We start from the raw sequence: 15716 nt of genomic DNA on the forward strand, positions 1-15716 counted from the left end.
AAGTGGTTGAAAGCAAATGGGACAAGTATGTGGTTTGTTGCTTGAATAGAAATGCAGATTGTCCTTGTCCTTTCTACATGAGGGCAATTTTATCTAAAAAGACTAATTCATGGAAAGTCACTCAATGGGGTGGACCGCACACATGTCTCAATATGACCATGACCCAAGATCACGAGAAACTTGATTCAGATTTAATTGCCACTTGTGTAGTAGGTACGTATTTGATGTTCATATTATGTTATTGTTTAGCCTTAATTGTCATTTAAATTCTGTTATTCTATTGACAGGCATGATCAGAGAAGATCCATCGATAAAAATTTCATTGATTCAAGAGAGGATTAACAGTCAATTTGCGTACAAGGTGTCGTACAAAAAAGCTTGGTTGGCGAAACAGAAAGCCATTGCTATTGAATATGGCGATTGGGATGAGTCATATGCGAAACTTTCGTCGTGGCTAACACACATGCAAAATCATTCTCCTGGATCGTATTTTCAAATACTACATGACGATTTTATCGTTGGAAATACGGTTAGTCGCGAACATCGCCAATTTCATAGAGTTTTCTGGACTTTTGGCCAATGTAAAGAGGCTTTCAAGTACTGTAAGCCAATCATACAAGTTGACGGCACACATTTGTACGGAAAATACCGTGGGACCCTCTTAATGGCCACATCACAAGATGGAAATGGTGGCGTCCTTCCTCTAGCATTCGCTGTGGTTGAAGGTGAGACGTTGACAGCGTGGTCATGGTTTTTGGCACACTTGCGTGAACACGTCACTGATAAAAATGGTATTTGTCTCATATCTGATCGACACGCGAGTATAAAGTCCGCTGTCGCTAACGAAGCACTTGGTTGGCAACCTCCCCACGGTTATCATGTCTACTGTGTGCGACACATAGCAAGCAACTTCAATCGAAAATTCAATAATGCCAAACAAAAAGAAATGTTGAAGAAATTGGGTAAGATTTCATATTTGATGGTCACGTTTATTTTACTTTCATTTATACTTAAAATTGTTATTCATAACTAATTTTATGCAGCCTACACTCCATGCAAGCACATTTTTGATCAAAATTTAGAAAAATTTCGTGAACTGAGTCCAGCCATAGCAACATGGATAGATCGCATCTCAAAGGAAAAATGGACGATGGCTTACGATAGGGAAGGACGTCGATATGACCACATGATAACGAACCTCTCAGAATGTATCAATAAGGTTTTAAAGGATTGTCGCAACATTCCCATAACAGCATTGGTGAAATCAACGTACAGTAGGTGTCGAAAGTACTTTGTTGAGCGTGGCCGCCAAGCCCAAAGACAGTTAAATGAAGGCCAACTATATTGTTCAAAGCTTGTTAAAGAACTGAGGAAAAATCAAGAACAAGCTTGTACGCACATCGTTCGCGTGTATGATATCCACTCCACAAGGTTTGAAGTAGAGGAGAGCTTCAACCCTATAACGCAACGTGGCGGACAAAAGTGGGCAGTAAACTTGAATGATCGTCATTATCAATGCGGAAGGTATTCTGCGCTTCACTATCCATGTTCACACATTATTGCAGCTTGTGGTTACGTGAGCATGAACTACTACCAATATATAGATGTTGTTTATACAAACGAGCACATCTTAAAAGCTTACTCCGCACAATGGTGGCCTCTTGGGAATGAAGCGGCTATTCCTCCTTCTGATGACGCATGGACACTTATCCCTGACCCAACTACAATTCGTGCGAAAGGTCGGCCAAAATCAACAAGGATAAGAAATGAGATGGATTGGGTCGAACCATCTGAGCACCGAACAAAATGTAGTAGATGTGGAGCCGAAGGGCATAACAGGCGTCGGTGTCCAATGCAATCTGAGCGTGGGAGTTGTTCAAATCGTTGATTTATGTATGTTAGTTGAGTGACTTGTATTTGTTTACGTTTTGTTCAATGTATTCAATTTCTGGGGTTCTTTGAATTCGGTAGTTAAAACTATGATTACTAACCCATAACCCCTAACCTCTAACCCTAAACCCCAATGAATTCGTTTGATGCGCGACATAAAAATAGTGATTATGATTAGTAACCCATAACCCCTAACCCAAAGTCATAACCCTAACCATAACTCATAAAACTAACCCTAAACCCTTAAACCTAACTACTAAACCCTAACCACTAACCCTTAAAATAAACTACTAACCCTAAACCCTAACTACTAACCCTTAAAATAAACCACTAACCCTAAACCCTAACTACTAACCCTAAAAATAACCAACTAACCCTAAACCATAATTACTAACCCTTAAAATAAACTAGTAACCCTTAAAATAAACCACTAACCCTAAACCCTAACTACTAACCCTAAAAATAACCAACTAACCCTAAACCATAACTACTAACCCTTAAAATAAACTAGTAACCCTAAACCCTAACCACTAACCCTTAAAATAAACCACTAACCCTAAACCCTAACTACTAACCCTAAAAATAACCAACTAACCCTAAACCATAACTACTAACCCTTAAAATAAACTAGTAACCCTAAACCCTAACCACTAACCCTTAAAATAAACCACTAACCCTAAACCCTAACTACTAACCCTAAAAATAACCAACTAACCCTAAACCATAACTACTAACCCTTAAAATAAACTAGTAACCCTAAACCCTAACCACTAACCCTTAAAATAAACCACTAACCCTAAACCCTAACTACTAACCCTAAAAATAACCAACTAACCCTAAAAATAACCAACTAACCCTAAACCATAACTACTAACCCTTAAAATAAACTAGTAACCCTAAACCCTAACCACTAACCCTAAACCCTAACTACTAACCATAAAAATAACCAACTAACCCTAAACCATAACTACTAACCCTTAAAATAAACTAGTAACCCTAAACCCTAACCACTAACCCTAAACCCTAACCACTAACCCTAAACCCTAACTACTAACCCTAAAAATAACCAACTAACCCTAAACCATAACTACTAACCCTTAAAATAAACTAGTAACCCTAAACCCTAACCACTAACCCTAAACCCTAACCACTAACCCTTAAAATAAACAACTAACCCTAAACCCTAACCACTAACCCTAAAAATAAACCACTAACCCTTAAAATAAACAAGTAACCCTAAACCCTAACTACTAACCCTAAAAATAAACCCTAACCACTAACCCTAAAAATAACCAACTAACCCTAAACCAATAAACCACTAACCCTTAAAATAAACAACTAACCCTAAACCCTAACCACTAACCCTTAAAATAAACAACTAACCCTAAACCCTAACCACTAACCCTAAAAATAAACCACTGACCCTTAAAATAAACCACTAACCCTTAAAATAAACCACTAACCCTAAACCCTAACCACTAACCCTTAAAATAAACAACTAACCCTAAACCCTAACCACTAACCCTAAAAATAAACCACTAACCCTTAAAATAAACCACTAACCCTTAAAATAAACAACTAACCCTAAACCCTAACCACTAACCCTAAAAATAAACCACTATCCCTTAAAATAAACCACTAACCCTTAAAATAAACCACTAACCCTAAACCCTAACTACTAACCCTAAAAAAACCACTAACCCTAAACCTAACCCATATACTTACTTTGATGCGCGACATAAAAATAGTCATTATGATTACTACCGTTACTTATTTGATTTGTGTACTTAACTTTTTCTTTATGACTTTATTTATTATTCTAGTTTGATGCGTGACATCAAAATGGTCATTATGGTGTCCGCGATGGTGATTCAATAACAAATGGTGATAAAAAAACGCAATTCCATAACAAATTCAATAACAAGCACAATGAGATACCATAAATTAAGTATGAAATTCAAATTTCAAAGATACAAAACAAATTTCAAATAGAGACATCAAAATCAGTCATCATGGTGTTCGTGATGGCGCGAGGATGTGCCACATGGTCGATCCCACCTTCGGGCTTGACGATCCGGATTTCTTCTTGCGCGCTGTCTCCGGCCTTGTTCCTCAGCCTCTGCAGAAAACTCGTGACGCAAATCAACACCTAATAAATCACCCATAGGAGGGATTGCTCCAGGTACATCCCATTGCTGACCTAATGGGGCATTAGGTGTTGCCATTGGGGCATCATGTTGCTGCGAAGGGGTCATGGTCGGCCATGAAAAATGAGGCTGTGTTTCGGCAACACCACCAAACGAATGTTCGCTTGCAGACATATCAGTGTCATGGCCCTCGAAAGGATACTAATACATCTGCGAAGGATACTGAGCAAATGTTGGTGGCGTGTAATACATTCCATGGCCACGCTGCTCCATATGTTGGGAAAAATCTTCCGCTTGAACAATCTCCCTTCGTCTGTCAAAACCTCGAGTTTCAACACTTGACTGAAGCATGTGAAACTCTTGTGGGGGAAATCGACGCTCTGATGCTGGACCATGTGCCACAGGCTCAGCGATCCTCTCTTGCTCTTGGGATAAAATCGCTAACTTTTCCACATATGGCACGAGATCATCAACTGTCCATGTGTTTCGCCCTTGGGGTGACACCATATACTGCAATGTCTCGGTAACTTCACCCTGCAATTATTAGGGTAAGGAAATTAATGTCGATGCTTTAAAAAGTAAATTGAAGTTAAATAATTAAAAAGAAATAAATACCAATGTAGCCGTGTTTGCATTGTTTGGGTCGATAAACATTTTTGTTTTGCGCCTATACCACACCATGTAATCCGAGTTAAAACTCAATAGGCCCTCTTGTCGAGCATAAACGTCGACCCTAAACTCAGCTCGATTATTCCACTGACTGATAAATGGGGCCAACAGCTGGAACCAATTTTCATCCATTTTGCCTTTCAGTGTTAGCCCGTGGACATTCCATGGTTGCGAAGGAGACTCCGGAATAGGTTGTTGCATTCCAAATTGTCGCAACACTCTATCCGGTTGGTGCCACTCTACAACATGGAAACAAATGAGTGGCACCACTGCGCACCACGACATACTGCCAACCAAACAAATGGGAGGCAACATCGACATAACAGTTGCTGTGTAAGGCTCCCACAGAAACTGCATACAATAACACAATTGTTAATTTATCTTAAACCATGACATTTTATTTATTATTTAACGAATATATGATGATCTTGTTACCTCATGTCGTTTCATGATATCCAATTTGCGACGGAAAACTATTAGATCATCATTGCCAATATGTTGGTTTCCACGTCGCAGCCACCTACAAAAAAAATATGAAATAATTAGTGCGGACGCGTTACATTATTGATTATTTTCAAATGATTTTTTTTTCAAAGCAACTAACCTGTGTCCGAGTGGTTTGTTTTCTATTATAGAAGGAGTTCTCTTTGGAGCCAAAGTCGTGCAGCGTTCCCATGCCCACAATTGGATTAAGATGCACATACCTCCGATTGATTTTATTTTGTAATCGGTGGCGCTGCACATCTCTCTGTATAAATAAGCAAGCACGGCAGGTCCCCATGCATACGCGCTGCACTGTTCAAAGTCCCGTAAAAATTGGAGGTACCTTAGGGAAACTTTACTGCTGCTTTTGTCAACAAATAGAACTCCTCCTATAAATCTGAGGATCCATGCACGGGTAAACCTTTGTAATTGTTCTACGTTACCATCATGGATATTTATTTCTGAAAAATGGTGAGCCAGCCAACTTAATTTGACCACACTACCTTGAAGTTCACCTTCCTGTGGTCTGACTCCCAATAATTCTTCACACAATTCAGCCCAATCAAGATTAGTCTGACCAATTAATGGTGCCCCCTCAGTATGAAGACCTAACAACACTGACACATCTTGAAGAGTAATCGTAGTCTCTCCGCATCTCAAGTGAAACGTGTGTGTCTCGGGCCTCCATCTTTCAATAAAGGCTGTAATTAATGAAGAATTAATTTTCAGGTACCCCATTTTCATTATCCAATAGAATCCTGATTGGCGAAGCAGAGGAATAATTTCCTCTGGTATTTCTTCTTGTCCTTGATACATGGGTACGGCTCGTCTGATATGTAGTTTTCTGTCTGCTTCTCCATTCCAAACATGTTCGGAAACATGTTTAGGTTGCAGCCATAAGACGTCTCCTTCTATTGGACCAGACTTAATGTGTATACTAGATGAAGATGATGATGAAGATGCCATTGATGCTGTAAAGTTAAATATAATACAAAAAATTGACAACAAAAATTTTACATTAAAAAAATTAACAAATTTAATAGCTACACAAATTTAAATAAATGTTCTAAAATAATCTACATATAACAAAATTACAAATTTAATAGCTACACAAATTAAAATAAATGACCAAATTAAAATACATAGATTTGGAACACGTACAAAAATTTAACACAAAAAAACATAAAATACTACCTAAAATAGTCTACAAATACAAAAATTAAAAATTACATACCTACACAAATTTAAATAAATTACCAAATTCAAATACATAACAAAATTAAAAATTTAAACACGTACATAAATTGTACACAAATAAACTTAAAATACTACCTAAAATAGTCTACAAATAACAAAATTAAAAATTAAATAGCTACAAAAATTTAAATAAATGACCAAATTAAAATACATAATAAAATTAAAAATTGTTACACGTACATAAATTTTACACAAAAAAACTTAATTTACTAAGTAAAATACTCTATACATAACAAAATTAAATATTAAAATACGTACATAAATTTAATTAAATGACCATATTTTTTTTCTAATTATTAAAATTTAAATTAAATCAAAAATATTATACACAAAAAAATGGTATTAAATCAAAAAAATTTCATGGAATAAATAATTTAAAGAACGTGTATATATATATATATACATATATATATATATATATATATATGTATATATATATATAATTAATAAAATGTATATATATATATATATATATATATATATATAATTAATTAATAAAATATCATATATTTCAATAAAAACTATAAGTAAGTCAATTAAATAATATTCACATTCTAACTAAACCTAAAAATATCATATATAAAATACAAATAATATCATACAAACCTAATAAATCTAAACCAAATAATAATAACATAATAACTAAAATTAACCTAAAAATCATTTTATCACAAATAATAACATACAAATTTTAAAAATGTTAACAAAATCATATTAATAAATCCAATACAACTAACCTACAAATCATAATATACCAACTCAAATTTGTAACATAATTAACCTAACATATATCTATATATATAACGTGCAAATCATAAGAACCTAACTTAAATCATAATATACCACTATAATTAAAGAAAATAATATATATCAATTTAACTATAACTAACCTAACATATATCTAAATATATATAACATAACTAATAATATATTATTTTTAAAACCTAACTTAAATAATATTGACATTTACCTATCAACTAAAGTTATAAACTTAAGAATCACTTACCAAAATAACAAAAACGCACTGAGAAACTTATGAAGAAAATAGCACAGCAATGGAAGCAAAGCAATGGAAGGACCAATGGAAGCAAAGGCACGAAGGAAGCGTAGCTGGTGCACTCTCGGACTGAGCCACGAAGGAAGCGTAGCTGGTGCACTCTCGGACTGAGCTTTTATAATGGAAGAAGCATATTTAGGAGCAACCCGCCAGCCATGTTGGCGATCCATGGCCAAGGCAAATCGCCATTACCATTGGCGATTTGGCCTTGACTGACGCGACGCGCTCTGCCCTTCACTGCCATGGCAGGCACCCTCAGCTGTTGGAACTCGCCAGTTTGACTGGCGGTTCCCAATGGCTTCTGCAAATCGCCATTACAGCTAGCGGATTAGGCTCATATCGCCACTGGGTGTGGCGGGTTGCTCACTGACACCAAATCGCCATTGCCAATGGCGGTTTGGGTCTTGCATGAACGTAAAAAACTACCCCATACTGCAATTATTTTAGAAACGACCCCATCTGGGGAAATAGTTTCTAAAACTACCCCAGATGGGGAAATTTGCCTAATCTCACACAGCAGAACCAGCCACTGAACCAGCAAAAAGTGGACTTAGAAAACCTTTTCATAAGCATGTACCACCCAGCTTGAACTGAAACTAACTAAACATGTCCCAACTCATCACATTGTTAATTGTATCAAAAAATTGTGGGGGTTGTGTTTATTTTGTAGAAATAAGTATTTATTTTTATTAATTTTTCACTAGATTTTAAAAACAAATAATCACTTTCTCAAAGTTAATATATCCTTACTAATCATGCGCTAACTCATTCTCTGTGATCAGCACAACTGTAGGATTTCTGATAGTACTTGTCTACATTCACGGTTTTTTCTTATATTAAAAATACTGTAATAAACTCATCAAATTATCAATGATAAGATAAACACGTAGTTAGAGAAAAGGAAGGCCCCACTACTTAGTTAATGAATAGCTAAAGTAAAAAAGGAAGCATCTACTATCTACAGAACCCGAGTTCAGGGTTCAACGTACAATTTCCCTTTGGAATTGCCTAGTTTATCTATTTTTTAATCACACCTAATCCATTAAATACTGTTCAAAACTCTGATCTAATTCTCATCATCCACTTGATCATTATTATCATTATATTAATAATAATATAAACTCGATGCAGTTCTTCACTCTGTTTGAACCATTTGCGGTCCACTAACTATCTCGAACCTATCCAACGCCACATAGCACCTTCCTCCACCTGCATTCATAACGAGACCTTGCCATATTCAACTGTCTGAGGAGTAATAGTTATAGCAAATAAGACAAGCAAATAAAAAGACCACTTAACTCTTAAAGCTGTATTATTTCATATAAATATAGAAAAAGTATAAACATACCCATACATATCTTCAAGGCTGCCATAAAATAAAAGAAAGTGAAAAAAGAAAAAGAAAAGCAAGGTACTTTTTTTCCCCTAGATTAAAGACGAGTCTCTCAACTCATTACATTAAAAATTAATCTTACTTCTAATATGTGTGATTAAACAATAGGAATTAAACATGAACTCTTAATCTCTCAGTCTCCTATACTTGAGCACAATGAAATCTTACACCCCTAACACTACTTTATAAATTATATGGTACCTAGCAATGATACAATGTTCGCGCAGAGAAAAGCAAACAATGTCTGGGGAGACCACATATTTACTGTCCCCTGGCTCCAAGTGATCAATGGTCCCTCTATATTTTTTCTTCTTCTATATTAATATCACTATCTAGTTTCTCCCCACCCCCCACACAACACGCTCACAACAACTTCAAAATGAGCATTCACTTCTTCTTCTGCTTCTTGTCGCTCTCATCTTTCCATGTAAGAATCAAACACAACCCCCACAATTTTCTCTCTATAAATTAATTGCATAATAGTTATACTAATAATCTTGATTACCACATTGCATTGCTTGTTTGAGTTGTTTCTTTCATTCTAATGATATGTTCTATAAATGCAGGTTTCTCTAGCAATTAAGGGAATGCCTGTGTCTCAGTCTCAGTCTCAACCTCAAACAACACTTGAACTCATAAACCCATTCAGCCCCAAAGCCTCACTCATTCGCTATTGGAACACTCGCGTTTCCAATAACCTTCCAATCCCTCACCTTCTTCTCTCAAAAGCTTCAACTCTCACACCACACCATTACGCTATTCTCAGCAAACTTCTGAACCAAAAACCTAAACCTAATGAAAACCTTCACCACTCTCTCTGCTCCTCACCGAACTTACTTTGTTCCTTCGACGACACACCGTTCGCTCAAACACACAAAAACGACGACGGGAACTTCGCCGTTTACAGCAACAAGCGCTTCGCCAACTACGGATCCTCCCGAGTCGGCGGAGTCGACTCGTTCAAGAACTACTCCAACGGCCTAAACGCGAACAACGACGCGTTCCGGCGGTACAGCGCCGCCTCCACACGCCGCGGCGAGCAGTTCAAGAACTACGCCGACAACGGCAACGTCGCCAACACGAACTTCTCCAGCTACGGCTCCGCCGCGAATCAAGCCTCCGCCGAGTTCAGCAACTACGACAAAACGGTGAACGTTCCGAATCTCGGATTCACCACCTACGACTCCGGCGCAAGTAATCACAAACTCTCATTCTCTAGCTACGGGAACGAGACGAACTCTGGATCGCAAACTTTCACGAGCTACGGAAAACGCGTTCGCGGCGGAACGAGCGAGTTCGCGAACTACGCCGACGACGCGAACATTCTGCAGTCGGAGTTCAGCAGCTACGGAGACTTGACCACCGGAGCGAGCAACGACTCCTTCAAGTTCTACAGCTTCAACGGCAACAATCCGCGACACGTTTTCAAAAGCTACGGCGCCGGATCCGCCGCCGGAGTTGACAGTTTCATCAGCTACCGGAATCGCGCCAACGTCGGCGACGACTCGTTCCAGAGCTACGCGGTGAGGTCGAAGTCCGGCGCCGCCACGTTCGCGAACTACGGCATGTCGTTTAACGTCGGAAACGACAGTTTCACTGAGTACGGAAAGGGAGCAATGGGGAAAACGTCTTTCGGTTTTAAATCATATGGGTTAGGCCGCGCGTTTAAGGTTTACAACAAAGACGGCGCGTCGTTTTCGGAGTATCGAAATTTCAGCGCAGCCAGGGGCAAAGTTGTAAATAAGTGGGTGGAGCCGGGTAAGTTTTTTAGAGAATCTATGGTAAAAGAAGGAAACGTGATTCCAATGCCTGATATTAAAGATAAAATGCCTGCAAGGTCGTTTTTACCCCTGGCGATCGCGTCGAAATTACCGTTCTCGTCTTCAAGGATTAATGAAATGAGGGAAGTGTTCCACACGCGGGAGGGGTCTTCTACAGAGCGCGTGATGGTAAAAGCGCTGAAAGAGTGCGAGAGGGCGCCGAGTAAAGGCGAGACAAAACGGTGCGTTTCATCCGCGGAAGAAATGATAGGGTTTGCGGTTTCGGTTCTGGGTCCCAATGTTGCGGTTCGGAGCACCGAGAATTTGAACGGGTCTGGATCGAGTGTGATGATTGGGAAGGTTCACTCAATCGACGGTGGAAAAGTGACCAAGTCAGTGTCGTGTCATCAGAGCTTGTACCCTTACTTACTGTATTATTGCCACAGTGTACCCAAAGTGAGAGTTTACGAAGCTGAAATTCTTGACGTGGACACTCTGGAGAAGATCAATCATGGGGTTGCCATCTGTCACCTTGACACGTCAGCATGGGGCCCACAACATGGGGCGTTCTTGGCGTTGGGGTTTGGCCCTGGGAAAATTGAAGTGTGCCATTGGATATTCGAGAACGACTTGACGTGGACCACTGCCAGTTGAGGAGAGAATGAGAATCTCTTCTTTGGCTTTTCTTTCAGTTAGTTACTACTACTTACTACTATATCAAAATCAAAATTCAAAACAATTTGGATAATTTAATATTGTCATATTTTGGAATTCTATTTATAATTTTCAGCTTGTGTCATTTTGTAGAGGTTTTGAGAAATTCAAATGCTTGTGTGGTTGTTAATTGCTATTATATTCTGTTCATTTTAGTCTATTTTAAATATGGAAAGACGAGAAGGCTGAAGGTGTGCATTCAGGTGGCAGAATGGGGAGGACAAGGGAATATAAGTTACACGAATGTTAAGAAATGTTTGTTTGCCGAATTGAGCCATTGTGGGATGACACATTTGAGAAGTATATATTCTGGTGTAGTAGTGATGGGATGGAGGCATGGTTGTGTTTTGATTGGTTGTTGTGCACAGTTGCACACCGTGTCTTGGCTAGGGAGCCTATTAATGCCATTATACTACTTCCTTCAATATGACTCATTTTGCTGTGTCAGTGAAATCACTGTAGGGTGAACGTGAAGAGGAGCATAAGGAGGAATATGGTGAATGAATGAAGTGCGCGCATGTTGAGAGGTGGAGTCGTTGTGCGGTCTAAAGTGAGAGCAAAAAACAGCATGCAAAATATTGCAGCTTTAAGTGCAAGCAAAGAAAAGAAATATGGACCATGATCAATGGCTCAAAAGCACGATTACAAAGCAATAGCATAGCTTATGATAGGTTAGTGGGTGGTGCATGACATAGGCAGGGGACACTATCAGACAATGAGGACCCACCATCATCACTTCTTGCATTGCCCTTTAACCCTTTTACACTTCTGGAATGGTCTAATATCATACTATATCATGTCCGAGAGAAAGTGAGAAACCATGTCACGGCTTGATCATCATCTACTTCAATTAACTCCTTACTATATATGGCTGCAATTTAAACGTGAAAGCTCGATGAGAATGATTCATGTAATTGGTAAGCATTATTCTAATTGGCTAAGACTACTTGGTGTTTATTTATTAAAGCATAGTTTTTTTTTAGTTTTCTATTAGAGCTTTATTCACGAATTAAATTAATATTGCGTGGACTTACATTGCGTGGACAGTGGACTGTTTCACGTCTTTACACAATTGCACTAACTTATATATATACTATTTATTTAATATCAAATTTCAAGAGTAATATGGATGTATAAAAAAAATTCAAGAGTAATATTTTATATATAGATCATTATAATTCTTTCATAAAATTGTACTATTTTTATCATTAAAGATTTCACCCTCAATCTTAAGTCATTTGTATAAATATAAAATTTTATTTTTATTATGATTTTAATTTTCATTTTGACATGAAAGTATTTATTTGTTTGTAATAAAACTATCCCTCAAGCATATTTATCTATTTGTCATGATTATGATGCATGCAATTTTTTTCATTTAAATGTGTAGTATGCTGAATTGGCTTCCGAGGTTTGTGATGGACATGGTAAAATTTCAGTGGCAGATTACAAAGTGTCTGAGGTTTATCTATTTCTCAAGCTCTCTTGTTTGTTCATGGACATGTGCCCTGGATCCATTTCCCCTTTCTTTTATGAGATGTGTGTTGTAAGCTATATTTCTAATTTTTTTTATTGCCTGTGGAAGATTGGTTTTCATATATATACACTCCCTTATGATAGTTTGAGATGTCATTTTTCGATCATATGGGTTCAAATGCAAAATTGCCTCTTTTGCATATGTAAATTATTACATTTTTTCACATTTTCTTTTCGTAGAGATGTTTATGGTAAAATTTATCCCAAAACATGACCATATTTTCCTTAATTTAATTTGTTTCTAAAAAACAACAAAAATTTACTAAATAAAGAAAAATAATTGTAAAGGAATAGGTACTACAAGAATACCAGAAGTTTGTCTGTTAGGGGAGTGGGGTATTGAATATATACAAAAAAAAATACTTTTTTTTAAATGACATTTTAAGATGGCTTTTAGGTTAAAATTATCTTAAAATCTTTAATTTAATATTTAATATTTTTTTAAAAGACATATAAGATGGTTCTTTAAAAAACTATTTTAGAATGTGTTTTCTAAGACGGTTTTTGAGACAATCGTTTTAGAATTTTCAAATTTTTAAGTTTTTTATTATTTAAAAAAAAATTATAAGATTGTTATCTAAAAAATTATTTTAAAAAGTCTATCCTTTTAAGACGATTTTTAGTTAAGAATCATTTTAGAAAGGTACTTTTTTTAATGGATTTTTATTAAACCGTCCTTAAAAGTAAAAATTTCCTACAATATTAACTACAACGATGATTAATAACCGACACAGAATTATTTTTTTAACCAACTTAAAATGACCTTTTTGGGGTGTGTCATTCTTCTGGTGCTTAGAACCCACATGTCCACCACCTCAGCCCTCCTTATGCTTTATTGTAAGAGTATCTTTTGTTTATGTTTTATGGGAGGAGTGTTCATTTTTTTTAAGTAGTGTGATATTTATCATGATTTTATAGTTAAGTTAATTATTTTTTATTTAAATATTAATAAATATGAAATATGTAGTTAAGTTACTTTAATAAACTATCATATTTTATATATTTTATTTTATAATGATAATCTCATGAAAAATTGATAATCAATATGTTTAATTTTAAAAAATACATATACTTATAAATTTCATTTACAATGAATTATTTATAATAAATTATAAATTGATATTAATTTTTTTTAAAAAAATTATAATACACAAGTTCAATGAATTTTAATTTAAATAATTATAAATTTACATATATTGTTTTTTTATTGAATTTATACATTTTATATAAATATTGCATCAATATTATTACTTAGAGAAAAAATAACTTATTTAAATCTTGATAGACTTATATATGTTTGAAGAAAATATCTATTCAATTAAAAATATAATCAATTTTTTAATTAATTTTAATATAATTATATTTAATGTGATACTATTGGTTCATAAATCTCTAATGGAATCATGACATCTACCCACACCACTAACCGATATGGAGAGAAAATGAAGAGGAAAAAAATATTAAAAATGACAATTTTATTTATTTTTATATATAATTTTTAAATAATACTACATACTAAGTACAAATTTAAAATTTTATAATTTAATGAAATATGGGCATCAAGTGGATATAAAATGTAGTTGCTTATGTGTGACTTGCTTAGTTATTGTTAGACTAAAAAAATTCAATAACATTATTGTACTTTACTGTTTTTATTAATTTAAGAAATTCCAAGACATGTCACATAATTCACTGTCTTATTAAATTTAATGGAGACACTTAATATTTTATCTTCCGAATGCGTGTACAACTTTTCAACTTGTGTATATAATAACAATACTGTATACCATTCGCTTCTCTTTTTTTTCCCTGAATATGTACCATTTTTTTAACATAGGGTTCATCTAATTTCCTATGATGATAAATAAGTTAGGTACGCGAGTATAATGTCAAGCAAATAATAGTATTAATGTATCGTTACCCCTCAAGAATGTCCAAAATTTTAATTTTGTCAAAATTATTGATTTATTTCTTCTTTTTTTGTAAAGGTCAACACTATTGTTTACTTGTTCTTTATACTAAATTTTTATGTTTTTATAATTTAACAATAGAGTTACTTGAAATTAATGATATGTTTAGTCTTTGTTTTGGAACAATAAGATATATTTAGTGAAAATAACTTATATGCTTGTTAGAGGTTGAAAAACAAACCAAAAGTTAAAATAAATTTTAACTAGAAGTTATTGAGATAGTTTATTAAATTAGAAAATTTCTTATTAAATTAATTGTCAGAAATTTTCTAATATTATAAATAAAAAAGTTATATAAAAGGATATACAAAATATTATCATTTTTAGGTAAAAACATTGTTGCTTACTAAATGGAAAAGTGTTTCATTACACAAAAAAATGGAAAAATATTTGAATTATCTTTAGTAACATAGTTTTTGTCTAACAAAAATTATTAGTATAAACTTTGAAGGGTCCTTACTAATAATATGGTGGTGTGTATATGTGTGAGTGAATATTAGTATAGACTTTTGAAGGTGGATACTAAGAATATGGTGTGTGTGTGCTCTGACATAATTTCTATGGTAACATCCTATGTTTTTGTTAATATTATTAAAGAAAAGGCTTAGAGTGTGTTTGGATGAAGAAATTTAAAATGCTAGAGAAATTTAAAATTCTAAGAATTTCAAATACTTCAATTGAAATTCTTTTATTTTCAAAATTTTGTGTTTGGATAAAAAAATTAAAATTATGAGGATGAAAAAAATGAATGAAAAAAAAAGAAAAGATATGATTGGTGTGCTAGTTATACGTGTTCTCTATGCTCACACCGGATCGGTATTTTAGGAGCTCAGACGCTGT

General features: G+C 35.0%; 2 protein-coding genes across 2 annotated transcripts; one reads left to right on the forward strand and one right to left on the reverse strand.

The window, feature by feature from the left end:
- Positions 1 to 3849: 3849 nt before the first annotated feature.
- Positions 3850 to 5182, reverse strand: LOC114408206 (serine/threonine-protein phosphatase 7 long form homolog). Its single transcript, XM_028371278.1, has 3 exons — positions 5142 to 5182; positions 4653 to 5057; positions 3850 to 4571 (listed from the first exon to the last, which is right to left on the reverse strand). Exons 1-3 carry the CDS (start codon positions 5154 to 5156, stop codon positions 4239 to 4241), a joined length of 753 nt encoding a protein of 250 aa, XP_028227079.1. The 5' UTR covers positions 5157 to 5182; the 3' UTR covers positions 3850 to 4238.
- A 3855-nt stretch (positions 5183 to 9037) lies between these two features.
- Positions 9038 to 11500, forward strand: LOC114409821 (polygalacturonase-1 non-catalytic subunit beta-like). Its single transcript, XM_028373445.1, has 2 exons — positions 9038 to 9323; positions 9463 to 11500. Exons 1-2 carry the CDS (start codon positions 9276 to 9278, stop codon positions 11308 to 11310), a joined length of 1896 nt encoding a protein of 631 aa, XP_028229246.1. The 5' UTR covers positions 9038 to 9275; the 3' UTR covers positions 11311 to 11500.
- The last annotated feature ends 4216 nt before the right edge of the window (positions 11501 to 15716 follow it).

This window comes from Glycine soja, chromosome 4 (assembly GCF_004193775.1).
Source record: "Glycine soja cultivar W05 chromosome 4, ASM419377v2, whole genome shotgun sequence".
In the NCBI taxonomy this organism is placed as follows: domain Eukaryota; kingdom Viridiplantae; phylum Streptophyta; class Magnoliopsida; order Fabales; family Fabaceae; genus Glycine; species Glycine soja.

What these genes read in the sequence shown, in the direction of transcription:
- LOC114408206 (XM_028371278.1), bottom strand. An exon ending in ATGCAAACACGGCTACATTG is followed by an intron (nt 4,572 to 4,652) that starts GTATTTATTTCT and finishes TAATAATTGCAG; the next exon opens with GGTGAAGTTACCGAGACATT.
- LOC114409821 (XM_028373445.1), top strand. Translation starts at nt 9,276, where the DNA reads ATGAGCATTCACTTCTTCTTCTGCTTCTTGTCGCTCTCATCTTTCCAT. An exon ending in TGTCGCTCTCATCTTTCCAT is followed by an intron (nt 9,324 to 9,462) that starts GTAAGAATCAAA and finishes CTATAAATGCAG; the next exon opens with GTTTCTCTAGCAATTAAGGG.